We start from the raw sequence: 27541 nt of genomic DNA, 5'->3' as shown, positions 1-27541 counted from the left end.
TTCTCACACACACACACACACACACACACACACACACACACACACACTTCTTTTAAAGTTTCTCCCACAGAATCTCAATGAATGGCATGAGGGACCAAAAAATGTGCCTTCAAGTTTCTCCACTTTTATTTAGATCCACTTAAACATATTCATGTCAACTTGGACAGTGAGTATACTGTTCTTTACATCATCCAATACCTTGCATCACCATCACTTTCATAAAATAGATCATTTGTCTACCATCACTTGCCTACCAGCCTCACCAGAGCTCTTGTTTTGCAACTTACCAGTTGTCCAATTCCCATCTGCTTCCACTCTTGGGTTAATGTACAATAATATGCAATTAACTAGCATCTCCTTTAACTTTTTTCCTTTAAAGTTTCACTTTCTTTTAAAAACATTGTATTTCCAGAGACAAAATATATGGACAGGATGCAAATGAAAGTAACAAGTCATCTTGTCCAAATACTTTGAAAAATGGACCCTGTGTCCACTTGATACTCTCAATTTCTACTTCCTCCAGTTCCATCATCCGTTTCAGAAGTTTACTTTCTACAGTGTTTTTCTACCTATTTTCTATCTCATATGCAGGTAACAACAAATTATGTTCAGCCAAAAATGTTTTAAAAAACAAACCAGTGCCAAAACAAACATTAAAAAATTCCTGACATACCCTTTGTGCGTTAGTCTTACAATCTGTACACTTAAATAACTCCAGGAGGCTTCTTTTTTTTTTTTTGCTAAAAATTTACCAAAATATTTTGAACACATAAAAATATTTTTAAAAAAACAAAAACAAAAGCCCAGCATAAATTTAGTTGTATAGGCATTGGTTAGAGAACATTGTTTTCACTAAGGATTATATTCAAAAAAGTTTCTCTTGGGTTTTTACTAAAACTCTGATTCTGAACCTTATAGCTTATAATGGTGTTAACTATTAAAAAAGGAGGAAATCTAATTCAGCTCAATTTATTATAATAGATAAAGAGTATGTCTGTACTATAATAAAAAATAAACATATTTTTGGTTATTTAGAGGCCATCTTCCTGACCTGTAACTAAAATAACTGTATTTGATTTAAACTTATTTACTTGCAGTGAATTATGGAAAGCTAACTTAAAGGTCTGAATAATTAGTTATGAGTAAGGAACACCTGTTGACGGTCCTGTGACCACTCAGAACAAGGCCTTTGCTGAAAAAAAAAAAAAATCACTAGTATTGAATATAGCCCTTAGTCATATGAGATATGAGCTTTATGAGCAACCCAGCATGTAAAGAACGAGGTTGACTTTGCCAGCCACCCACTCCTTGAGAGGACAGTAGTATTCATAGTGAAACTGCTCAAACTCTGGCGTCTGGCGGATTTCACATAAGAAGGAGAGATCAATACCTGACTCCAAAAGGAGGAGGAGCAGGGGGAATACAAAAAGCAGCAGGCCCAGGCCCACCACAAGGAGCCGGGAAAAACTCTTGACCAGTGGGTTCACCCGAATATGGCCACTCAGAATGTCATAGCTCCATGACAAAGCTTGGTGAGCCTCCTTCAGCTCTTCTTCTTCGGCCATTAAAAAGGCATTTTCATCTGCTTCTAGTTCCTCAAACGAATCTGTGTCTTCTTTTTCCAACTCCAGCCTAGATGGACAGTCAAAGAGCATGTCAATCTCATCATCATCAACGGGGGTAGGGAGCAGGCTGGCACTTGGGTTGTATGCCAGTTCAGAGATGGTCAAGGGCTCTTCTTTTATTTTATCTTCCTCTTCACTTGAGGGCTCTTCATACTCATGGGATTCCTTTACTGGTGAGCTGGAGGTCAAGGGGGCAGAAATGTCATCTTCTTTGGGCAATGGAACACCTGTAAAGAGACATATTTTTCTTAATTTTAAATTTCAAGTTTTCTTCTTCGACAAAAATCTGTAAATGGAAATAAACCAAAACTAACTAACGAATGGAAGTTAGGGAATCCATGAAATTGTTCTGTGAGATCCTGACTTTTAACAAAGTCATTTTTAGTAATAGATCCTATACCATAAGTTCTAAGGTCAACATGTTAAACCCAAGATAACCAAAATACCTCAAATGGTTGGCAGTATTTACAATATTTACATGTGCAATTATGGTCGGAAAACCCCCAACTTTGGTCATGTTTACAAGAACAAAATGACAAGAAATCACTATTATAATTTTGAGTAATGTCTTTTGGAAGTCAACACTGTCATCCAATAAAGTATTGTAGTAAAATTAGAGAGTCTACTATCTAATGGGATATTTTATTATGTTATGTATTTTTTCTAGTCTTCATTCTAGGCACAGTTTTGTGGTTTCTCGTTTCATATAACTGCAGTCATATCTGTATGAACAAATTTACATCTTGTTCCTTTAACATTTTAACTTAGACATTTTCTCTGTTGACATAAAACTCCCACTGGCATTTATAATGGTTGCCAAATTTTCTACTTAGTTAATACAATAATAGTTGCCTATTGGCAAACATTTAGATTGCTTTACAGTTGTGAAAAAAGAATGCTATGAGACATCTTTATATATACAGCCTTTATCACCTCTTGTTTCAGCTCATTTGATAGATGTCTGAAAGAAAAATTGCTTGGTCAAAAGGTATGAACATTATTTCTTAACCTTTATTGGGGGAGAGGTATTTCTCAACCCTTCATTTTATAGATGCAAAACCCTTCAAATATCAGGCCTAAGGCCAGTTCTCCTAATTTTGAGTCTTGGGTTCTTAGTGGGAAAGGTAGAATCAAAGAAATGTTCCCCAGGAGGGATCTACAGTATAATACCAAATTGGTAGCCAAGTACATTAGGTAACTGTAACCCTGCTTTTAATGAATGCATTTCAGTATTTCTCTCTCTTCAAGATGTACAGGAAGTGATGTCACCAAGATGCCAACATCGGTTGTTCTGACTTCTCTCCCCCTCACAGGAAGAACAACTAACAACCATTCACGGAGAAGACACCACTGAGAAAATCCTAAAACATGCAAGTGAGGCTGAAGTACCCTCCTGTACCACAGAGACCAAGACAGACTGCATTGGGAGGGTAAGAGGAATGGCTATGCTGATCACACTGAGAGATCTCCTCAGAGCCTCCAGTTCCTTCAGTGGGAAAAGAGAGCCAGGGGTGACATCCAGCTCCCCGCCTAGCATTGTGGGTCACTTTATGGGAGCCCTTACTCTGTATTTCACCCCCCAGTATCACAGGGGAATCTGTGGGGCTCAACCACTGGGAATTCATGATGGAGAAGGCGGGGGGGGCTTCCAACAGTCAGCACTCAGATCTTGGCAGACTGAGTTCCTACCTGCAGAGCCAAGTACTAGTCCCAACCAGTGGCTGTGCTCATATGCAGAACCTAGTTGGTGGTGCATCTAACCAGGGAAAGGACTGCCAGATTCAGATCCTCAGAGGAGGAGTTTTGACAGCCCTGGAGCCTGGTCTACTCACACCCAGGCAGAAGAACTGAGTCATAACCCCACCCACTGTGGATCCTAGATCCCTGTCCCTTCCAACCAGAAAGCCTGTTTGGGAAAATTTGGGAGTTACCTGAAGTGGGCTCTCCCAGTCCTACCCAGGCAGGAGGGCTGAGTCATAGCTCCATCTGACAGGAAGGGCTGGTAAGAACACCTGGAAGCTGCATTATCCAGCCATACTGGAGCTGAGAGGTGGGCAGGCAGAGCTGATTGCTTTTAGAGCAAAGCAAGTGGTCCAGTTTGGCCATAGAACTTGGGGCCTGGATCAGACTGATTGAAGACCACAAACAGAGTGGCCTAGGAGCTGTTTCTCCCACTGTGCCTAAATTAGTTTACATAGGGAAACTAAGTCATAGCCCGACTCATTGCTGAATACAGCCTTCAGTTTATCTGACCAGGGAACCTTACCAGAGCACACAGAAAGCTTTGTAGCCCATCCAACAGCCCTGCTTAACAGTGGCATTTGAACCAAAAGTATAGCCCATGGCTTTCCCTGTCTGCAGAGCAAAACTGGTAGTCTCACCTGACCAGATATCCAGTAAACACTCTTGCCTGACTTGGGTCCCCAAACAATGAGCCATGCAGGCCCTGGGTCCCATCCTGCTGCCCTACCAGGGTAGGGAAGTTAATTCATAGCCCCATTTACTGCTGATTATAGTTCCTAGTCCCGACCATCTAGTAAGCCTGACCAGAAAATCCAGACAAAAGAGCCTATACTATAACCTCAGTTGGGCATGGAATGAAGCCCTCAGCCCTATCCAGCTGTTCTCAGCCAGTGGCACACACCCCCATCCACAATCTCAGAGCTTAAACAGTTGCCTTGCCCCAAAATAGACTCTAATAGCAGGTCTCACCTGCCCAAGGATGCTAACAGCAGACACCAGAAACCCAAACTGAGGTGGCTGATGAATCCAAAGCAAACCTGCAAAGTCTGGAAGAGGAGCCCACTTACTCAAATGCACAAATACCAGCGTAAGGAATCAAGGACCATGAAAAATCAGGTAAATATGACAACACTAAAGGAAACTAAAAAAGCACTAATAACCCTAAAGAAATGGTGATCTATGAACTGTCAAAGAATTCAGAATAATCCTCTTAAAGAAGTTTAGTGAACTACAAGAACACATGACAACTAAACAAAATTAGGAAAGCAATGAATGAGCAAAATGAGAAGCTCAACAAAGAAATAGAAACCATTTTTAAAAACCAAACAGAAATCCTAAAGCTGAAAAATATAATAACTGAAATGAAGAAATCAATAGAGATCTTCAAAAGAAGACTCAACCAGGCAGAAGAAAGAATCAGTGACCTGGAAGATAGGATATTTGAAATTATCCAGTCAGAGAAGCAAAAAGAAAAAAGAATGAAAAAAGTGAAGCCAGCCCCAGCCCATAGGACTTACAAGACACAATGAAAAGAAACAATATTTTTATTAAAGGAATTCCAAAAAGAGAAGAGAAAAAGGACAGAAAATATATTAAAGACAGTAATGGCTGAAAACTTCCCAAACCTGGGAAGAGAAATAAATAGACATCAAGATCCAAGAGGCCCAAAGGATCCCAAATAGGTTGAACTCAAAAAGGGCTCTACTGAGACATAAATATAAATTGTCAAGAGTCAAAGACAAAAGAATTTTAAAACCAGCAAGAGAAAAGAGATAAGTTAATGTAAGGGTGCCCCCATAAGACTACTGGCAGATTTCTCAACAGAAACTTTTCAGGCCAGAAGCTAATGGCATGACATATTCAAAATATTGAAAGAAAGAAACTGTCAACCAAGAATACCATACCTGGTGAAGCTGTCCTTCAGAAATGGAGGGATAAAGACTTTCCCAAACAAACAAAAACTGAAGGAATTCATCACCATTAGACCTACCTTACAAGAAATGCTAAAGGGAGTCTGTTAAGTGGAAAGGACACTAATTAACATCATAAAAAGAAGGCAGTGTAAAACTCACTGGTAATATAGTCAAAGTTAGATTCTGTACGGTAATGCTGGTGCACAATTCACTTACAAATCTAGTTTACAAGTTAAAAAACAAATGTAAAAATAACCATACTTACAATAATCTGTTATTAGTTATACAATAACAAAAGCAAATTGTAATATCAATAACCTGAAACGTGAGGGGGAGGAGAAGTAAAAGTGTAAAGCTTAGGGATTGTATTGGAGTTAAGTTGTTGTTAGCTTAAACTGGAATGTTACAATTTTAAGATATTTTTTATGTAAGCTTCACGGTAACCACAAGGGAAAAACCTTTAGTAATTACAAAAGGAACATGATAAAGAAGTCAAAGCATACTGATACCACAAAACATCAAAATAAGAAACAGATAGCAGGGTAAGAAACAAGGAACAATGGATCTACAAAACAGCCAGACAGTAAGTAACAAAATGGCAATTGTAAGCCCTTTTTTTAAATCAATAATTTAAACATAAATGGATTATATTCTCCAATCAAAAGACATAGAATGGCTGAATAAATTTAAAAACAAGATCCAATGATATGCTGCCTACAGGAAACTCACTTTAGACATAAAGACACACATAGACTGAGAATGAAGGGATGGAAAAAGATATTTCAAGCAAATGGCAACAACAACAACAACAACAAAAAAGCAGAGGTAGCAATACTTACATCAGACAAAATAGAGAATGGACTTGAGGATACGGGGAGGAGGAAGGGTAAGCTGGGACAAAGTGAGAGAGTGGCATGGACATATATACACTACCAAACGTAAAATAGCTAGCTAGTGGGAAGCAGCCGCATAGCACAGGGAGATCAGCTCAGTGCTTTGTGACCACGTAGAGGGGTGGGATAGGGAGGGTGGGAGGGAGGGAGATGCAAGAGGGAAGAGATATGGGGACATATGTATATGCATAGCTGATTCACTTTGTTATAAAGCAGAAACTAACACACCATTGTAAAGCAATTATACTCCACTAAAGATGTTAAAAAGAAAAAGACTGTAAACTAAAAATGGTAAAAATATACAAAGAAGGTAATGATAAAGGAGTCAATACATCAAAAAGATATAACAATTGTAAATATTTATGTGCCCAACATTGGTGTACCCAAATACATAAATCAAAATCTAACACAGCTAAAAGGAGACATAAATAGCAATACAATAACAGTGGGGACTTTAATACTCCACTCACAACAATGAACAGATCATCCAGACAGAGAATCAATAAGGAAACAGCAGATTTGAGCAACACTATAGACCAAATGGACCTAACAGACATATAGAGAACATTCTATCTATCTGACAACAGCAAAATACACATTCTTCTCAAGTGCACATGGAACATTTTCTAGGAAAGACCATATGTTAGGCCATAAAATAAATCTTAGCAAATTCAAGAAGATTGAAATCATACCGAGTACCTTCTCTGACCACAATGGTGTGAAACTAGAAATCAATGAGAAAAACTGGAAGGTTCATGAATAATGGAAATTAAATAATCTCCTGAACAACCAATGGATTCAAGAAGAAATTAACAAGGAAATAAATAAAGTATCTTGAGAGAAACAAAAATGCAGATACAACATACCAAACCTTATGGGATGCAGCAAAAGCAGTTCTAAGAGGGAACTTCATAGCAATAAATGCCTACATTAGAAGCAAGAAAGATAAAAAAAACCCTAACTCTATGCCTTAAGGAACTAGAAAATGGTGGTCAATCTGAGCCCAAAGTTAGCAGAAGAAAGGAAAAACTAAAGATTAGAACAGAAATAAAATAGAGAACAGGAAAATAGGAAAGATTAACCAAACTAAGAGTTGGTTCTTTGAAAAGATACAGAATTGACAAACTTTTAGCTAGACTAACCAAGGAAAAAAGAGAGGACCCAAATTAACAAAATTATAAATGAAAAAGGAAACATTACAACTGATACCACAGAAATACAAAGGATCATAAAAGGCTACTATCAGCAAATATACACCAACAAACTGGACAACCTAGAGAAAATGGAGAAATTCTCAGAAACATACAAACCACCAAGACTAAAACAAGAAGAAATAGAAAGTCTGAATCAACTAATTACTAGTAAGGAGATTTAATTGGTAATCAAAAATCTCCCAGTGAAGGAAAGCCAAGGACCAGATGGCTTCACTGGTGAATTTTAAAGAATTAACACCAATCCTTTTCAACTCTTCCAAAAATATCAAAGTGGAGGGAACACTCCCAGTCTTATTTTGTGAGGCCAGCATTACCCTGACACCAAAGCCAGAAAGGACACTATTAGAAAACTACAGACCAACATGCCTGATGAATATAGATGCAGAAATTCTTAATACTAGAAAACTGAATCCAGCAGCACATTAAAAGAATCATTTACTGTGATCAAGTGGGATTTAGAGCTGGCATGCAAGGATGGTTCAACATACACAAATTAATGTGATATATCAAATTAACAGAATGAAAGAAAAAAATCATATGATCATCTTAATAGATGCAGAAAAAGCTTTTGACAAAATTCAACATCCATTTGATAAAAACTCAACAAATTAGCTATAGAAGGAATGTACCTCAACATAATAAAAGCCATATATGATAAGCCCATGGCTCACATCATACTCAATGGTGAAAGATTGAAAGCTTTTCCTCTAAGATTAGGGACAAGACAAGGGTGCTCACTCTCACCACTCCTATTCAACATAGTACTGGAAGTCCTGGCCAGAGCAATCAGGCAAGAAAGATAAATAAAAGGCATCCGAATTGGAAAGGAAGAAGTAAAATTATCTCTATTTGCAGGCGACATATTTTTATACATGGAAAATCCTAATGACTCCACCAAAAGACTATTGGAGCTAATTGCCAAATTCAGTGAAGTTACAGGATACAAATTTAACATAGAAAAATCAGTAGTGTTTCTATACAGTAACAATAAATTATCTGAAAAAAAAAGATCTCTTTTACAACAGCATCAAAAACAATAAAATATTTAGGGATAAACTTAGCCAAGGAGGTGAAAGATCTCTACTCTGAAAATTACAAGACACTGGTGAAAGAAATTGAAGAAGACACAAATGAATGGAAAGGTATCCCATGTTCATGATTAGAAGAATTAATATTGTTAAAATGTCAATACTACCAAAAACCATTTATAGATTCAATGCAATCCCTATCAAGATTCCAATGAAATTTTTTACAGAAGTAGAAAATAAATCCTAAAATTTATATGGAACCACAAAAGACCCTAAATAGCCAAATCAATTCTGAGAAAGAAGAACAAAGCAGGAGGATATTCACATGTGAAAGAATGAAACTAGACCCCAAACTTCCACTACTCACAAAAATTAACTTGCAGTGGATTAAAGACTTAAATGTAAAACCTGAAACCATGAAACTCCTAGAAGAAAACAGGAAAAAAAGCTCCTTGACATAGGTCTTGGCAATGATTTTCTGGATATGATCCCTAAAGCACAAGCAACCAAATCAAAAACAAGTGGGACTACATTAAACTAAAAAGCTCCTGCAAGCAAAAGAAGCAAACAACAAAGTGAAAACCTATGGAATGGGAAAAAAATGTCCAAGCCATATTTGAGTAGGGGTTAATATCCAAAATATATAAAGAACTCATACAACTCAATAGCAAAATAAAAACTCCAAATAATTCAATTTTAAAATGGGAAAAAGGCCTGAATAGACATTTTTCTAAACAGGATAAATGAAAGGCCAACAGGTACACGAAACTAGGCTAAACATCACTAGTCATTAGAGAAATGCAAATCAAAACCACAATGACATATCATTTCATGCCTTTTAGAATGGTCATCATCAAAAAGACAAAACAAATAAATAAACAAAAAGAGACAGCTACATGTAAAAGAATGAAATTAGAACACTCCCTAACACCATATACAAAAATAAACTGAAAGTGGATTAAAGACCTAAATGTAAGCCCAGACACTATCAAACTCTTAGAGGAAAACATAGGCAGAACACTCTATGACATAAATCACAGCAAGATCCTATTTGACCCACCTCCTAGAGTAATGGAAATAAAAACAAAAATAAACAAATGGGACCTAATGAAACTTAAAAGCTTTTGCACTGCAAAGGAAACCATAAACAAGACGAAAAGACAACCCTCAGACTGGGAGAAAATATTTGCAAATGAAGCAACTGACAAAGGATTAATCTCCAAAATTTACCAGCGGCTCATGCAGCTCAATATCAAAAAAAACAAACAACCCAATCCAAAAATGGGCAGAAGACCTAAATAGACATTTCTCCAAAGAAGATATACAGATTGCCAACAAACACATGAAAGGGTGCTCAACATCACTAATCATTAGAGAAATACAAATCAAAACTACAGTGAGATATCATCTCACACCGGTCAGAATGGCCATCATCAAAAAATCTACGAACAATAAATGCTGGAGAGGGTGTGGAGAAAAGGGAACCCTCTTGCACTGTTTGTGGGAATATAATTGATACAACCACTATGGAGAACAGTATGGAGGTTCCTTAAAAAACTAAAACTAGAACTACCATGTGACCCAGCCATCCCACTACTGGGCATACACCCTGAGAAAACCATAATTCAAAAAGAGTCATGGACCACAATGTTTATTGCAGCACTATTTACAATAGCCAGGACATGGAAGCAACCTAAGTGTCCATCAACAGATGAATGGATAAAGAAGATGTGGCACATATATACAATGGAATATCACTCAGCCATAAAAAGAAACGAAATTGAGTTACTTGTAGTGAGGTGGATGGACCTAGAGTCTGTCATACAGAGTGAAGTAAGTCAGAAAGAGAAAAACAAATACAGTATGCTAACACATATATATGGAATCTAAAAAAAAAAAAAAAAATGTCATGAAGAACCTAGGGGCAAGACGGGAATAAAAACACAGACCTACTAGAGAATGGACTTGAGGATACGGGGAGGGGGAAGGGTAAGCTGGGACAAAGTGAGACAGTGGCATGGACATATATACACTACCAAATGTAAAACAGCTAGCTAGTGGGAAGCAGCCGCATAGCACAGGGAGGTCAGCTCGGTGCTTTGTGACCACCTAGAGGGGTGGGATAGGAGGGTGGGAGGGAGGGAGACGCAAGAGGGAAGAGATGTGGGGACATATGTATATGTATAACTGATTCACTTTGTTATAAAGCAGAAACTAACATACCATTGTAAAGCAATTATACTCCAATAAAGATGTGAAAAAAAAAAAAGAGATAACAAATGCTGGTAAGGATGTGGAGAAAAGGGAACCCTGGTGCACTGTTGGCAGGATTATAAACTGGTACAGGCACTATAGAAAACAGTATGGAGTTTCCTCAGGAAGTTAAAAGTGCAAAAGTTAAAAATTTTGCACTACCATATGATCCAGAAGTTCCACTTCTGAGAATATATCGAAAGGAAACAAAAACACTAACTTGAAAAGATATCTGCATCCCCATGTTCATAGCAGCATTATTTACAATAGTCAAGACATGGAAACAGCCTCAGTGTCCATTCATCTGTGAATATATATATATATATATATATATATATATATATATATATATATATATATATATATATATATACACATAAAGAACTTGTGATACACACACACACACACACACACACACCAGAATATTATTCAGCCAGCAAAAAATGAGAAAATCCCGCCATTTGTGACAACATGGATGGACGTGGAAGGCATTATGCTAAATGATATGTCAGGTAGAGAAAGATGAACACTGTATGATCTCACTTACAAGTGGAATCTAATTCTTTTTAAAAACTCATAGAAAAAGGAATCAGATTTGTGGTTACCAGAGACAGGGAGTGGCGAGAGGGAGAATTAGAGGAAGGGAGTTAAAAGGTACAAACTTCCAGTTATAAATAGGTATAAGGAATATAATGTACAACATGATAACTATAGTTAATACTGCTCTATGATATATATGAAAGTTGTTAAGAGAGTAGATCCCAAGAGTCCTTATCACAAGGAAAAATGTTTTCTTTTTGTTACATTTATATGAGATAATGGATGCCAACTGAAGGTAGTGCAGTAATCATTTCACAACACTTGTAAGTCAAGCCATTATGCTGTATACCTTAAACTTATACAGTGATGTATGTCTATTATATCTCAATAAAACTGGGGAAAAATGATGTGCAGGACTGAAGAATTACTGGTTTTATCTTTTAAACAGCAACAGATATTTCCTAATAGCTCTGGTATGACAGTCCATAGCAGCCTAAATGAAAGATACCATAAAACATGCAAGCAAAATACAAAGGGCCAACAAGCACATGAAAAGAAGCTCCACATCATTAGTTGTTACCACAATAAGATAGCACTTCACACCCACTAGAATGGCTATAATTTTTTTTTAATAGATCTTTATTGGAGTATAATTGCTTCACAGTACTGTGTTAGTTTCTGTTGCACAACAAAGCGAATCAGCCATATGCATACACATGTCCCCATGTCCCCTCCCTCGAGCCTCACTCCCATCCTCCCTATCCCACCCCTCTAGGTCATCGCAAAGCACAGAGCTGATCTCCCTGTGCTATGCTGCTGCTTCCCACCAGCCAACTATTTCACATTTGGTAGTGTATATGTGTCAGTGCTACTCTCACTCTGCCCCAGCTTCGCCCTCCCACCCCATGTCCTCAAGTCCATTCTCTATGTCTACCTCTTTATTCCTGCCCTGCAACTAGGTTCATCAGTACCATGGTTTTGTTTTTGTTTTTAAGATTCCATAAGGAGGCAAGAACGTACAATGGAGAAACGACAGCCTCTTCAATAAGTGGTGCTGGGAAAACTGGACAGCTACATGTAAAAGAATGAAATTAGAACACTTTCTAACACCATACACAAAAATAAACTCCAAATGTATTAAAGACCTAAAGGTAAGACCAGACACTATAAAACTCTTAGAGGAAAACATAGGAAAACACTTTCTGACATAAACCACAGCTATAATTTTTTAAAACCTGAAAATAACAAGTGTTGGTTAAGGGTGAGGAGAAATTGGAACCCTTGAACATTGCTGATGGGATTTTAAAATGGCTCAGCTGCTATAGAAAACAGTTTGGCAGTTCCTCAAGTCAAACAGAATTACCATATGATCCAGCACTTCTACTCCAAGGTATATACTCCAAAGAATTAAAAACAAGTACTCAAACAAATACTTGTACAAAAATGTTCAAAGCAGCAGTAATCCAATAGTAAAAAGTTGGAAACAACCCAAACGTCCATAAACGGATGAATAGATAAAATGTGGTTTATCCATATAATAATATTATTCAATCATTATAGACATGATACAACATGGATGAATGTCAAAAACATGCTGAGTGAAAGTAGACAGATACAGAAGCTTACATAACATATGATTCCATTTATCTCCATATGAAATATCCAGAACAGGTAAATTCATAGAGACAGGAAGCATACTGGTGGTTGCCAGGGGCTGAGGGAGGAAATGAATGGGGGGAGTGTCTGCTTAACGGGTACCAGGTTTCCTTTTAGGGTGATGAAAATGTTTTGGAACTAGAGAGAGGTGTTAGTTGCAAGGCTGTGAATGTACTAAATGGTACTATATTTTTCATGTTAAAATGGTTGATTTTATGTTATGAACTTCACTTCAATAAAAATTAAAAAAAAATAAATGCAAGCTGTAATTTTTCTACCATCATATAATACTCCATGAAACCTGAAGGGAGAAAGTGTTCACAGTGTAAGGAAAGATGACAAGAGTTATGACTTTCTGGAATACTACATCTTTACATATCTGGTATTCCATATCCCCAGAAGAAAGGTCATTTTATTCTCCTCTTTGGGAAAGCAGTGAAAGCAACATATTGTATATGAGTGGCATAACTGCTCTAGAAAGACCACTCCCAGCCCCTTTGGCTATTTTCACCGTCCTGTGGTCACAAAGATCTTCCATGCTCTGTGTTCTTACCTAACAGCATTTTCTCATGTAAATGGCCTTTCCTCCTTAAGTCTCCTTTTCCTAATACGCAACCTATTCTCCCTCTGCCTTCTGTTTTCCATATCCTTCTCCTATAACAAGAGGTAAAGGGAAACCTCAGGTTTCCCGACTGCAGTATTTTGTTGATGGCAACTCCATTCTTCCAGTTGCTCAGACCAAAAACCTTGACTTTCCTCTGTTCACTCTCACAATGGACCCATCAGCAACTTCTATGTCTCTATCTTCAAAACACACCCAGAATCAGACCACTTCCTACTGTGTTCACTGCTACCAACCTGGTCTAAGCCTCCATCTTTCTCACTTACATTACTGCAGCAGCATCTCATCTGGTCCCCCTGCTTTAGCCCTTGCCTATGTAAGGGTCATTGTCAACACGGCAGCTGGAGTCATCCTTTGAAAACATAACATGGATCATGCCACTCATCTGTTCAATGTCCTCTAGTGGTTTTTCATCTTCCTCAGAGTATAAACCAAGTCCTTGCAGGGATGTCTAGGGCTCTACTCAGTGAGCCCTCCCCTCCTCTCCTAACCTCTCTGACCTTGTTCTGCTAGGACCCTCCCCCTTGTTCATGCCACTCCAGCCACAGAAGCCTAGCTGTCCCTCAAACATGCCAGTTAAGCTCTCTCTTGCTGTTCTCTCTGCTTGGAGCACTCTGCCTTCAGACGGGTTCACACTCTGTCCCTCTTTGCAGGTTGTTAAACAAATGTCACCTTCTCAGTTACATTATGTAAAATTTCAGCCCATCTCCCCAGCACTCCCTATCCCCCTTCCCAAATTTATTTTTCTTCTGAGAAATCCAGGATCTAAGAAGGAAAAATAGAGCACTAGCAAGGTGAAATAGTGGCTTCTGGGAGAGACATAATCATGGTCATTAATCCAGGGTCACAAAAGCAAGTGCCTCTACAGGCCAGGCAGGTGCCTGATGTGAATGATTGCAGGCCAGGTATGGGACAGTAGGAAGTGGTGGTGACCGGGGAAAATTGACCATATTGAGCTCCATCTGAAAGCTTTAAAATTCAAATTAAAAAAAAAAAATCTGTGCAGGCCATACAAAAAGAGCCTGTGGGTATTTTTAGGCCTATAGGCTGCTAGTCTACAAATGCTGCTAGATAAATGCTGTGATAAAATCATCTAGATTACTGATGTTTCAAAGTCGCCCAAGTATTCCAGTACTTTGATCTCAACAACAGAAGTATTCTCTTATGTTTCTGGAAAGGAGGAGTTAGGCAGGGAAATATATGCTTTCTTCCCTGTCATAGTTTTTCTAACCACTAGCATTAGATGTGCTGGAGTTTCATAATACTTTTCCCGTCATCTCTAGGCTCAAATTTTTAGTGGGATAGAGTGGAAAGTAGACCAGACAAAGGTTGGACAACCCAGTTCTGCCACTTACTTATGAGACTTTAGTTAAGTAACCTCCATCGACCAATTTATGAATAAAGAAGATGTGGTACATATATACAATGGAATATTACTCAGCCATATAAAAGAATATTACTCAGCCATCGCCATTTGTAGCAACATGGATGGACCTAGAGATTATCTTACTAAGTGAGGTAAGGCAGACAGAGAAAGACAAATATCATATGATATGGCTTATATGTGGAATCTAAAAAAAAATGATACAAATGAACTTATTTACAAAACAGAAACAGACTCACAGACTTCCAAAATAAACTTACGGTTACCAGAGGGGGAAGGTTGGGGGGAGGGATAAATTAGGAGTTTGGGATTAGCAGATACAAACTACTATATATAAAACAGATAAACAACAAGGACCTACTATACAGCACAGGAAACTGCTTAATATTCTATAATAACCTGTAAGGGAAAAGAATCTGAAAAAGAATAGATATATGTATAACCGAATCACTTTGCTATACACCTGAAACTAATACAACATTGTAAATCAACTATACCCTGATATAAAATAAAAATTAAAAAAATATTCTTCGAGCTCAGCTTGCTTAACAACAACACAGGAGTTAACACCTACCTCATAAGGCTGGGGTGAGGGTTAAACAAAATTATGGATGCATAAGTGCTGCCTGTATCAAAAAAAGCTATAGGAATTATATGTTACTATCTTACCAAAGAAAATTAGGCTACATTGGCCTATTTCTAAGCAATATGTACATACAATCTATTGACAAGCAATATCATTTTATCAACACAGATTAGTTTTCTAACAAGTCCACTATTACAGAGTACGAGGGAAATTATATTATAGTTGGTTACCCATATTTTCTTAATTTTCTTTATGGGATAGATGCTTAAAGTTTCCTACATGCCTTTCCTGATGAACTGGACAAGAATGTCCAAAGAGACCAGAAATGTTAAATTAGTGAGACAATCTACACTGTTTCATTGAATTTATTTTATTTCGTCAGTACATGAGAAGCCTCCTAAATGTATTCACAAAGCTCAATGACTAAAAACGTTTTTTAGAAGTGATATGACAATGCTTAAGGAAAAGGAAATGGCTTTCAAATTTCTATAATTATGCAGCCCAATTAAAATTATATAATAGCTGAAAGTTTCTGACACATAGGAAACAATAATGTTAACTTATATTTTAGTAAATATAACTATTTTTATACCATTATTATCATTATTCAACTTGAAGAAATACTTCATGAAGTAAAATAGCAAGAATCAAAAGATGCTGAAGGAAAAGACTGGCCACTGATGATGGACAGGCTGTGTGCCTGCTGTGTACAGTCAAGCAGGTTGTGCACTGCTCATTCCAGGCTTTGGCAAATGGCATCACTGGTCATCACCATTCAGGTTCCCTCTGTGGCACCCCAAGTCACTCTGGGCTGGTACCCAACTATGGAATGCCCCCTAAACTTGCAGAGCAGGGACACAAAGAAAGCGGTACCACCACCTGGCAGGGAGGAGGGTATTTTAGAAAATTGTAGAGGCTTTTTTGGCGGTCACAATGATTGGCAAGGTCAGCATCATTTAGTGGGTGGGCGTCAAGGATGCCAGACATCAAAAAAATGCATAGGATGGTCCCACAAAATAAAGAATTATTTTGCATCCCACATAACTTTTAGATGTCCTATTAAATATTATCCATGTTGGTGAGAAGCCTATTTAGAATGATTTGAATCTAGAATCTACCTGTGTTTTACATTTAAACCTAAAGCATTTAGATATGATTTTAACATATTTTGAATTTTTCAGGCATACAACCACTGGCTAAATTGAAGGAAGTATCCTGCCAAGAGCTGTTTACCTGTTCAGAACATCACATCACTGCTGTCCAAAATGGCTAAGGTGTCCAAGATGCCTACATAGTAGCACACGTTCTTGCATCTGTTGAGTGGTGCCCATGTCCCCTCCCCCCCCCATTACATTCACAGAGGAGCCAGCATCCCATGCCTTCATTCTGCCTCCTGGTGAATCATGCTTAAGAAAAACCTTTGGAAAGACTTAACTATTTTATTATGAATTACTTCTAAGTTCTCCTGTCATTACACTTAGAGCATTATTTTGACTTTTAAAGTTATGTGTAAGTAGACTGTGTTTTCTCTGAGTTGCATTTCAGGATGGTAGAGAGAACATTAAGATCTTTGTTACTGAATCTGAAGGGCACACTGAATCTGAAAGGATTGACAACCACTGCTCAAGAACACACGAAATTGTCAGGTCTCTATGGAGGTCACGTATTTGTTGCCTATTAACCAGAACCGTCCTTGCTGAGGTGGGCTAACTTCTGATTGATCTACTTATGTTGATCGGTGTAGCCATCCTGTCTCTGGGAGGTGTGCTCTACTCTTGAATTGAGGATAGGGACAAGAAGAGTGAAGGAAGAGTGGGAGAGAAGGAAGAGGTCATCACTCCACTTCTAGGAAATATGATGGCGTGGAAAGAACAGTGGCCTGGAATTCTGGGGACCTAGATTCAGTTCCACAGAACTCTCTGTGTGTCCTTCGACATGTCATTTCAGTTCTATGAGTCTTAGACTTTTTACCTGAAAAATGGACCAGATCCCTTCCAGTCTAGGTCTCTCAAAAAAAGTCCCACTTGAAAGTATACATATACTTTCCCTGAAAGCACCAATCACCTGCATATACGAAGCGGAGCTATTTCTCCTGTATCTATTGGAAACATTGTGGGAGAGGGGAAAAGAGCACTAAAATTTTTAATAAATTTTTACAGCGATAGATATTTTAAGCACATGATCATGTGATATTCATAAGAGGAGATGAGGAAACTGAGGCTCAGAGACGTTAAGTAACCTGCACAAGGTCATGATGCCAGGACACAACAGAGCAGGAGTTTGTACCCAAGCCTGCCTGACTCCAAAGCTTGTTCCAAACCACCATGTTTTCCTGAAGAGAAGGGGATCTGAGAGGCCCAGAGAGACCCTCACTTCTTAACTAAAGAGGAAGAGTCTTGTGTTATTGGCCAATTTCATTTGCTGAAACCACAGTATCATTATATGTAAGGTGATCACTTGTCCCTATTTGCCTGGTACAGTCCCACGGTATGCCTGTTTCCTAGCAGCATTATTACAGTGCCCCTTTCACTCTCAAAAGGTTTGCCTAATAGATTTTATGGTCACCTAATTACGTGTATCCTGGAAGCCAAAAAAAAAAAAAAAAAAATCACTTACTGTTGTGGGGATTAATGGTTTAGGTTAGAAATAAGCTTTCAAGTTCACTGTATTATGCATGTGCTATCGGTGCCCCAAATGTTTTCTATCCACATTAAGCAGCATGCAGACTTCCAACTGTAGTAAGATGGTATGCCATTAAACTCCTGTGTGATTCCTTTATCTTCCCTTTGCTGGGGATAAAGTCTAATCCTTCAAGTGAAGCTCATGTCTTATGGGTTTAAAGAAAAGATCCTGAGAATGACATGTACTTTTTCAGATGAGAGTTTTCACTTTCAGGCATAGACACTGCAAAATATCTCACACTAGAAATGTTCCTGATGCCTCTGAATATCCTTGGGAAGCTGCCTGCTCATTCTATTTAAAACCCATAAGAGTCATCCCAGTGACTCAGGAAAGTATAGACGAATGGAAACTTAGACACACACACTCACACACACTTCACAGCAAATCCTAATGTTCTTCCTAGCCATGAACATCAATCTCACTTCTCCTTGTGGTCATCATATACCAACCTCCTGGTTATGCCTCTAGAGTAGCTGAACATTTTGAAACCTTTGTCTTACCATTTTTTTTGATTTCAATATCTAGAATTCAAGAGAATTCAGTCAATCCTTGTCCTCATATTGCAGCAGTCAACTGCCCCTTCCAGACCACTGAAATGGCTCTCACCAAGATATCCAATGATCACCATGTTGCTAAAGACAATGTGTGTTCTCTTCTGTCCTCCTACAGACCACTCTACCTCTGTAACTTCACACTCTCTTGGTTTCCATCTCATGATTCTAAGCTACCTCTGTCTTTTCCACAGTCTTTTCACCTCTATTTGTGGTAGCCTCAGCTCTCTGCTCTTGTCACTCTGTACCCTCCCCCTTAGAGTCTCAACCATATGCATGGCTCCACCATGCTACTGCAGCATTACTCAACACAGCTCTGCAGGTCACTTGTGTCCTTGCCCATTGTTCCTTGAAATTAGTTTGGGAAACTGTGCACACTATCACCTTTTGGACATTACTATTAAGGTTAAGAGCGCAAGCTCTCATCAAAAATTATGGCTATCACTGTGGAAAACGATACGGAGATTCCTCAAAAAACTAAAAATAGAACTACCATATGACCCAGCAATTCCACTCCTGGGTATATATCAGAAAAAACCAAAAACACTAATTCAAAAAGATATATGCACCCCAATGTTCACAGCAACATTATTTACAATTGCCGAGATACGGAAGCAACCTAAGTGTCTACCAACAGATGAATGGATAAAGAAGATGTTGTGTATATATACAGTGGAATACTACTTAGCCATAAAGAAGGAAAATTTGCCATTGCAGCAACATGGATGGACTTGGAGGGCATTATGCTAAGTGAAATAAGTCAGACAGAGAAAGACAAATACTGTATAATATCACTTATATGTGGAATCTAAAAAACACAACAAACTAGCGAATATAACAAAAAAGCAAACTCACAGAGAAAAAAACTATTGGTTACCATTTGGGGGAGGGAAGAGGAAGGGGAAAACAGGAGTAGGGGATTGAAAGGTATAAACTATTAGGTATAAAATAAGCAACAAGGATATATTGTACAACACCAGGAATATAGCCAATATTTTATTTTTATATTTTCTTTTTAAAAAAATTTTCTTGAAATATAGTTGATTTACAATGTTGTGTTAGTCTCGGATGTACAGCAAAGTGATTCAGTTACATATATATATATATATACACATATATATTCTTTTAAAAATTCTCTTCCATTATAGGTTATTATAAGATATTGAGTATAGTTTCCTGTACTATACAGTAGGTGTTTGTTGGTTATCTATTTTATATATAGTGGTGTGTATATTTTAATCCTAAACTCCTAATTTATCACCCCCTTTCCCCTCTGGTAACCATAAATCCGTTTTCTATATCTGTGAGTCTATTTCTGTTTTGTAAATAAGTTCATTTGCATCATTTTTTTAGATTCCACATATAAGCGATATCATACGATATTTGTCTTTCTCTGTCTGGCTTACTTTACTTAGTATGATAATCTCTAGGTCCAGCCATGTTGCTGCAAATGGCATTATTTCATTCTTTTTTGTGGCTGAGTAATGTTCCATTGTGTATATATACCACGTCTTCTTCATCCATTCATCTGTCACTGGACACTTAGGTTGCTTCCATATCTTGGCTACTGTAAATAGTGCTGCAATGAACACTGGGGTGTACATATCTTTTCAAAAAATGGTTTTCTTCAGATATATTTTAAAATAACTATAAATGGAGTATAACCTTTAAAAATTGTGAATCACTATATTGTATACCTCTAACTTATATAATATTGTACAAAAACTATACTTCAAAAAAAGTCATGGCTATCATCAAAAAGACAAGTGGTTACATGTGCTGGTGAGGATGTAGGGAAAAGGGAACTTCTGTGCACTGTTGGTGCAGCCACTATGGAAAATAGTATGGAGGGTCCCCCCAAAATTAAAAATTGAACTACCATATGATCTAACAATCCCCACTTCTGAGTATATATCCAAAAGAAATGAAAATAGGATCTTGAAGAGATATCTGCACTCCCTTGTTCATTGCAGCATTATTCACAATAGCCAAGATATGGAAACAACCTAAATGGCCATCAATGGATGAATGGATAAAGAAGATAGAAGATGTGGTATATGTATACAATGGAATATTATTCAACCATAAGAAAGAAGAAAATCCTGCCATTTGTGACAACTTGGATGGGACTTGAGGGCATTATGTAGGTGAAATGAGTCAGAGAAAGACAAATTCTCCACGGAATCACTTATATGTGGAATGCAAAATAAACAACAAAAAAACACAACAACAAAGAAAAGTCAAACTCATAGAAACAGAAAGTAGAAAAGTGGTCACCATGGGCTAGGGGGTGGGAGAAACAGGGAAAGGGTGCAAACTTTCAGCTGTAAGATGAATAAGGTTTGATGTTCTAATGTAAAACATGGTCATTATAGTTGATAACACTGTTTTATACAACTGAAATTTGCAAGGGAGTAGAACTTAAATGTTCTCACCAAAAAAAAAAAAAAAAAAACTGATAAATACGTGAGGTAATGAATGTGCTAATCAGTTAAGTAGGGGGAAATCTTTTCACAACGTACATCAAATTGCCACAATATATACTTTAAATATCTTTCAATTTTATTTCTCCATTATACCTCAATAAAGCTGAAATTAAAAAGAATACAAGCTCTTAAATTATCTTTCTGTGTCTGAATCCTGGCCTTGTATTGTCATGTGACCTTGAACAAGTTACTTAATCACTCTGTTCAGTGAAATCTATAAAATGGAAAAATTCAGGCCATACCGCGTGGGGACACCGTGCACAGAGGAGTCAAGAATTAACGTGGGGGAAGTGGTTGGCTCACAGTAAACACTCAGTAACATTACTATTTACATATTAAAATGTCTGAGAGGTCCCAAAGAGAAGAAACCAGTTTTGCTTTATTTAACTCAATATTTCCCAAATTTATTTGACCAGATAAGTTTGAACATGACTTAGTTTAGTTTGAGAAACACATGTTACTGAATCTCTGACCCATCTCAACTCAAAACCGTCCAATGAGCTGCAGGCTCACCACACACCTGGATGTAGGCTCATATCCTACAACCAGTCTGTATCTCCCACCCCAGACTTTCCCTCCTCTACCAGTTACTATACAGTAAATGGCATCACCTTCTACCCACGCCAGCAATCTAAGGGTTGGCCGTGACTTCTCACTCACTGCTCACCCCATATCTGTCACCAGCTTCTACAAACTCTGCCACCATATTCACTTTCAAAGCGGTCCCTGCCTCTCCATCCCCCCCATGCTTACCACTTCTCAACTGCAGGACAGCAATGGCCTCCTCACTGGTTTCCCTGACCTCAGTCTGGCTCCTTCTGAATTGTTGCCAGAACAATCATTTTTAAATGCCTAATTAGTCATATGAATCTGAGTCAGGCTGGGACCTGGGACCCTTTGCTGCAGTGCTTGCACCTGGACACACCTCTCCTCCAGCAACAAAATACATAGAAACTGTATGGGACTAAAAATAACTGTGTGCATGTGCAGTTGGGGCAAATACTGGAGCCAAAAGATACAGAGATCAAAAAACCCAACTGCCACTTTTGAAGAGCCTGGAGCAAAAACAGGGTGTCAGGAGCAAAAGCAGGGTACTGAGAATACCTCCTGCACACAACACCACCAGAGGGGTGAGCAAAACACCTAAGCCACCCCTCTGGCCTGATCCCTGGACACACCCCTACCCTCACCCCATAGAAGGAACAAGCTTGCCCCCTTCAGGGAGCCAGCAAGCAAGGGAACCTGTTGTTTGTTCTCGCTCTCCCCTGCTGCAGCAGGGGCCCCAATAAAGCCTTGCCTGAATTTCTTGTCTTGCCTCTAGTCAATTTCTATTGACTAGGGAAGGCCATGAACCCTGGTCGGTAACAAATCCTCTTCTTAAAAGGTTTTTCATGGCTTTCAGGATAAAATTTAAACTCCAGCTTAGTATAAAAAGCACACCTCTACTCCACACATTTCCACTGTTCCTATCTATTTAGAGGTGCCCCAATGTGTTACGCTATATCATGCCTCTGTGCCTTTGCACAGACTGTTGCTGCTCCCTGGAATGTCCTTCTGCACTCAGATGGCTCCTACTCGTTCTCTAAGACCTCATCTGTCACCTCCTCTCAGAAGGCTCTCCTACGTAGATGCTTATCTCACAGTTTCCATGGTTGACTCATTCATTTCTCTCCCAGATGATTAGTCTCAGCCAATGATGGTAATTCCATTCTCTTGGCGGTCTCTGGTTTGGAAGTGGGTATGTGAGCCAACCCTGAAAATGAAAAATGAAAGGAAGAGTCGCCAGGGGGAGAAAGGTAGAGGGGGAAATTCTGACAAAGGTTTCTTGCTTCTAAGAACATACTGGACAGATACAGACTTTCTCTTGACATTGTATGTGAAAGAGACACCAGGAATTCTGGCAGCCATCCTATGATGCTGATGGCAAATGGTCTGAGGGGGAGTTCTGGCCAACTGAGAAGAGCAGTGCAGAGAGATAAAATGAACCTGGCTTCTCAATCCTGGAATCATCCCTGACTCTGGACTTGGTGTTGTCTTGGATAATAAATCACTTTATTATTTAAACCAGTGTTTGTTAGAGTTCCTTGCTGCTAATGTCATGCTAACTGATGCAGCTGTCACCATCTCATGGGTATCTCTGTCATCACAATCAATCATCACACCAAAGTCAGGAACATGACAAAAAAATCCTCACTGAACTTCAGGATCATCCTGGTGGACCTCAATAATGCAATATGATAAAGACAACAAATAAGAAGTGTAAATATTGGAAAGGAAGGCACAAAACTGTCACTATTTCCAGGTGATAGTATCATCTACAAGAAAAGGCAAAGATTCTAATAAGCTAGGGGAATTCATCAGAAGTCGGTAAGGTGTTCAGATTCAAAGCAGGTGATTTACTACACACAAGCAAAGACCATAAAAAATATGATAATGGAAAATCCCATTCAAAATAGCTAAACGCACAAATTAGAATAGCCACGTAATATCCAGGATATCCATAAGAAATATGCAAAACTTGCATGAGGACGACATTAAGACATAGCTGAATAACCTAAAAGAAAATCTGAAAAAAATGAAGGAATATAGCAGTGTTCCTGAATAGGAGAAGTCAGTTATTTTGAAGATCTAGATCTCCTCTAATTAAACTAAAATTCACTGCAATTTCAATACAAATCTCAACACATTTTCAGAAATGACAAATGGAGAAAGTGCACATGATTAATCAAGAAACTCTGGATAAAAAAAGATCCATGAGGGGGAACTTGACCTGTCTGATGTCAAAACTATACTATAGTTAATAATGGAGCAGGAATACTAAAATATGCAATTCAGAAATACACCTTTGAAAATAATGAAAGGTTATGATAAATAACTTTGAGAAAAATCACTAACCAATTGGGAGAGGGAAAAAGTATACCCCTTCTTCTTGTCAAACACACATAAAAATTCCAAAGAAGTTAACAGGTCAAATAAAAACAAATATTAGATCAAACCACATGAAATCACCATTTTTGTAGGTCAAAAGCAGTTGAGTATCAGCAATTTCACATAGTTCAAGCTAATGCATAAATTATGAGGATGAAAACACAGAAAACATGTTTGTAATCTTGGAATGAGGGAAACTGACATAAAATAATAAAACTTAGAACATAAAAAAATTAAGTAGTCTGCACATGCAGAAGCTGTCTGTGCATATGAAAAGTGCCTGTGCTACAAAGTTAACATTAAAATAAGTTAAAAGCCAAGAACAAATTATGAGGAAAGAAGTTAATACTTGTAAAAGGCAAAGGATTAATATGCAGATTATAAAAGAATTCCCACAATCTATAAGGGAAGGACAAAAACAAAACAGAAATTCACAAAGTAAACAAGTAATTCCCAGGAGAAATGCACATGGACAATTATCCTTTGAAAAGATGCTCACCCTCACTAATAAAAAGGAACAGGCAAATTAAAACAATAAAATCTCATTTTTTTTTTTCAATCTTAGAAGTTGGTCACATCAGGGTTAGTGCTTATGTGGGGAAGCAGCCATTCTCGTACTCACCTTGTTAGTGAGTGTTAGTCTTTCAGAGGATAATTTATTTGCCCTTTTCCATCAAAATTTAAAATGTGTATATCCTTCAACTTTTAAGAATCTGTCATAGAGAAATACTTGTATATGCACATTCATTGCAGCACTGTTACAGCTAATAAATAGGAAATATCAGTTTTCCAACAATAATTTGGTGATTAAATAAATTATGACATCTCTACACTAAATGATATTATTCGGCCAATTTTTAAAAGGATACAGATTAATATGTATTGATATGGAAAGTCCTTCAAGCCATATGATAAAGTGAAAAAAAAGAATTGTAAAATAATACATATAGAACAATCCCATTTATATAAAAATAAAATCCTATATCCATTCTACACGTCAATGTGCATAGACTGGCTATCAGGAGTATTAGGGTCAAGGAAAACATTCTATAAAATTGTACTTTAAAAATCTTTTATAATAAGAACACATCATCTATTTATCTATGTCATTATACAAATACAATTAATTTCATTTCAATTCACTCAGAAGTCAGTTCCACACATGTGCATGTGGTATGGCCAATTCCAGACATTTCCCAGGATTTTAAAAATTTTAATCATTTGGTGAAAACCACATATACATATATAACAGCAGCTCCTTTCCTGCTGTAGGCTCTGATTTTTTAAAATTCCTATTTCAATTCCTATTTTCCCCCAAGGACCACAAAATAACACACAAAATACATTTTCAATGAAAAGGAAATTAGCAGAACATCAGTTTGATCCCAGTTCTTTAACTGCTATTGTATTTCAGGACAGCTCTACTTTGAAGATAAAGGGGAGTTTTGCCTCATCCACGCAAGCACACTTGAAGATCTTAAACTTTGAACAATGAAAGGAGGGAGGAGCATCTTTTGATCATCCAGTCTGTCCTCTCTATGATCTTCAGTCATTCCTGGGCCATCTGGATTGGACACCCCACTGCTGCCTCCTTCCTAACCGGGCTACTACTGGCATGTAATTTGTTAGCCTTTAGGACGACTTCATACCATTTCACTTAATAGGAGGGCCAGGACCCCCCTTTCAAGCCCTCCCATTTTCCCTCAGCGCTCGCTTGCTCACTCTCTCCTTCCCGCCTGCCTCTCTGCTTTTCTTCCTCCCTCTCTTTCTCATCCTTATCCCAAACCTCTGACACTGGGTTTGCCTAGGCTTCTCTCCCAGCCGACGGCCCGCGGTGAGCCGGCAGCTGGAAAAGCCCGCACTCTTCTCAGGCGCGGAGGAGAGACCAGCGCAGGGCACGTACCCGTGTTTCTGGCTGTGATCTTGGGACTGTGTCTCAGCAGACGGACAAACACGTTGCTGCTGCAGTGGTTCACCAACTGCAGGCGGAGACCCCTCCGAGTCTGGATCTTGACCAAGCATTTTGCCATTACTGGTTCTTCAGTTCCCTCAGTCTCCTCCGCCTGTCATGGCCCAGGGCAGCTACCGCCAGCCATAGTGGCTTTGACCTTTCACTAACTGTCCATTCTGTTTTAAAGGACCGAGGCAGGGCGCACTGAATGAATCAAATGTCAGGCTCCTAATGCAGCCAACAGAAATAACTCAGGAGGGATCAGCATGGGGCCGGAGGAGGGAGGGGGCTGCTATTTTTAAACTCTCCACTCACTCCCCTAACAGACAATGAAATAATATGCATCATCCCTACCCCAGCCTGGCCTAAACCATCCAGGCCAGAGGACCCCAGCCAAATGCCCTACAGTGTCCTAAGAATTGAATGTCCCCCCAAAGATAAAAACGACAACTGGACAACTCTGCAATGGAGAACTCCCCCTTGATTTCTTTTAAAAAAAATTTGAATCTTTATTACGTTCTAGAGCAGCGCTGTCCAATAAAAATACAACGCAAGCCACATTAAAGAAGAAAGCATATGAAAAGTAAAAGAAATAAATTAAAATTAATTTTAATAATGCTTAAAAATGTTTTTAAAATTTATTTATTAATTTATTTATTATTTTTGGCTGTATTGGGTCTGTTGCTGTGCGCGGGCTTTCTCTAGTTGCAGCGAGCGGGGGATACTCTTCGTTGTGGTGCGCGGGCTTCTCACTGCGGTGGCTTCTCTTGTTGTGGAGCACGGGCTCTAGGCGCACGGGCTTCAGTAGTTGTGGCATGCAGGCTTCAGTAGTTGTGGCTCATGGGCTCTACAGCACAGGCTCAGTAGGTGCATGGGCTTCAGTAGTTGTGGCACGCAGGCTTCAGTAGTTGTGGCTCACGGGCTCTAGAGCACAGGCTCAGTAGTTGCGGCGCACGGGCTTAGCTGCTCCGCCACATGTGGGATCTTCCTGGCCCAGGACTAGAACCCGTGTCCCCTGAATTGGCAGGTGGATTCTTAACCACGGTGCCACCAGGGAAGCCCCAATAATGCTCTTTATTTGAAGCCAAGATATCCAAAATAGTATCATTCACTATATAACAATATCAAAATAATAAAATAGTTTAGATACTCTTTTGGTACTAAGTCTTTGAAATTGGTGTGCATTTGCACACTTACAGCATGTCTCCATTCAGACCAGCCGCATTGCCAGTGCTCAGTAGCCACAGGGGGCTGCCATGTTAGACAGCACAGCTCTGGACAAATTGCTGAGCTCCTCACAGCATTATCTCTGTTCTCACAGGGATGCTAAAATTTTCTTCATTTTATAGAGCAGGAAACAACATCCTGGAGAAAGTAACTGCCCTGACCAAATTTATAGAGTTAGTAAGTGGCAAAGCCATGATTTGAACCTAAGCATCCAATTAACATCAGTTGACTAAGAGGACAGTCCCCCAGGAAGAGAGCT

General features: G+C 38.5%; 2 protein-coding genes and 1 long non-coding RNA gene across 21 annotated transcripts in view; 2 read left to right on the top strand and 1 right to left on the bottom strand.

The window, feature by feature from the left end:
• LOC309633014 (uncharacterized protein) overlaps nt 1-23129 on the top strand; it is a 57225-nt gene extending 34096 nt beyond the window's left edge. For 4 of the 15 annotated variants that reach the window (XM_082401279.1, XM_082401276.1, XM_082401282.1 and 1 more), the window contains 2 exons: nt 2939-3055; nt 14771-16629. In XM_082401279.1, the coding sequence (XP_082257405.1) occupies nt 2939-3055; nt 14771-14848 (195 nt within the window). In that variant the 3' untranslated portion in view covers nt 14849-16629. The other 11 variants (XR_014247245.1, XR_014247246.1, XR_014247247.1 and 8 more) reach the window with 9 other exon arrangements.
• The window catches only part of FRMD3 (FERM domain containing 3), a 380805-nt gene that overhangs the window by 3647 nt on the left and 349617 nt on the right, over nt 1-27541 (bottom strand). For 3 of the 5 annotated variants that reach the window (XM_082401188.1, XM_082401187.1, XM_082401186.1), the window contains one exon: nt 105-1852. In XM_082401188.1, the coding sequence (XP_082257314.1) occupies nt 1254-1852 (599 nt within the window). In that variant the 3' untranslated portion in view covers nt 105-1253. Of the gene's footprint in view, nt 1-104; nt 1853-26007; nt 26276-27541 lie in introns of those variants that run through there. The other 2 variants (XM_082401190.1, XM_082401189.1) reach the window with 2 other exon arrangements.
• LOC309633029 overlaps nt 1-27541 on the top strand; it is a 329590-nt gene that overhangs the window by 169441 nt on the left and 132608 nt on the right. The gene's annotated exons all lie outside the window — the stretch shown is intronic.

The sequence above is a fragment of the Balaenoptera borealis genome (assembly GCF_965194805.1).
Source record: "Balaenoptera borealis genome assembly, chromosome: 8".
In the NCBI taxonomy this organism is placed as follows: Eukaryota; Metazoa; Chordata; class Mammalia; order Artiodactyla; family Balaenopteridae; genus Balaenoptera; species Balaenoptera borealis.
Note: the sequence above shows the minus strand (reverse complement) of the source record. Positions and strands in the feature narration are given on the sequence as shown.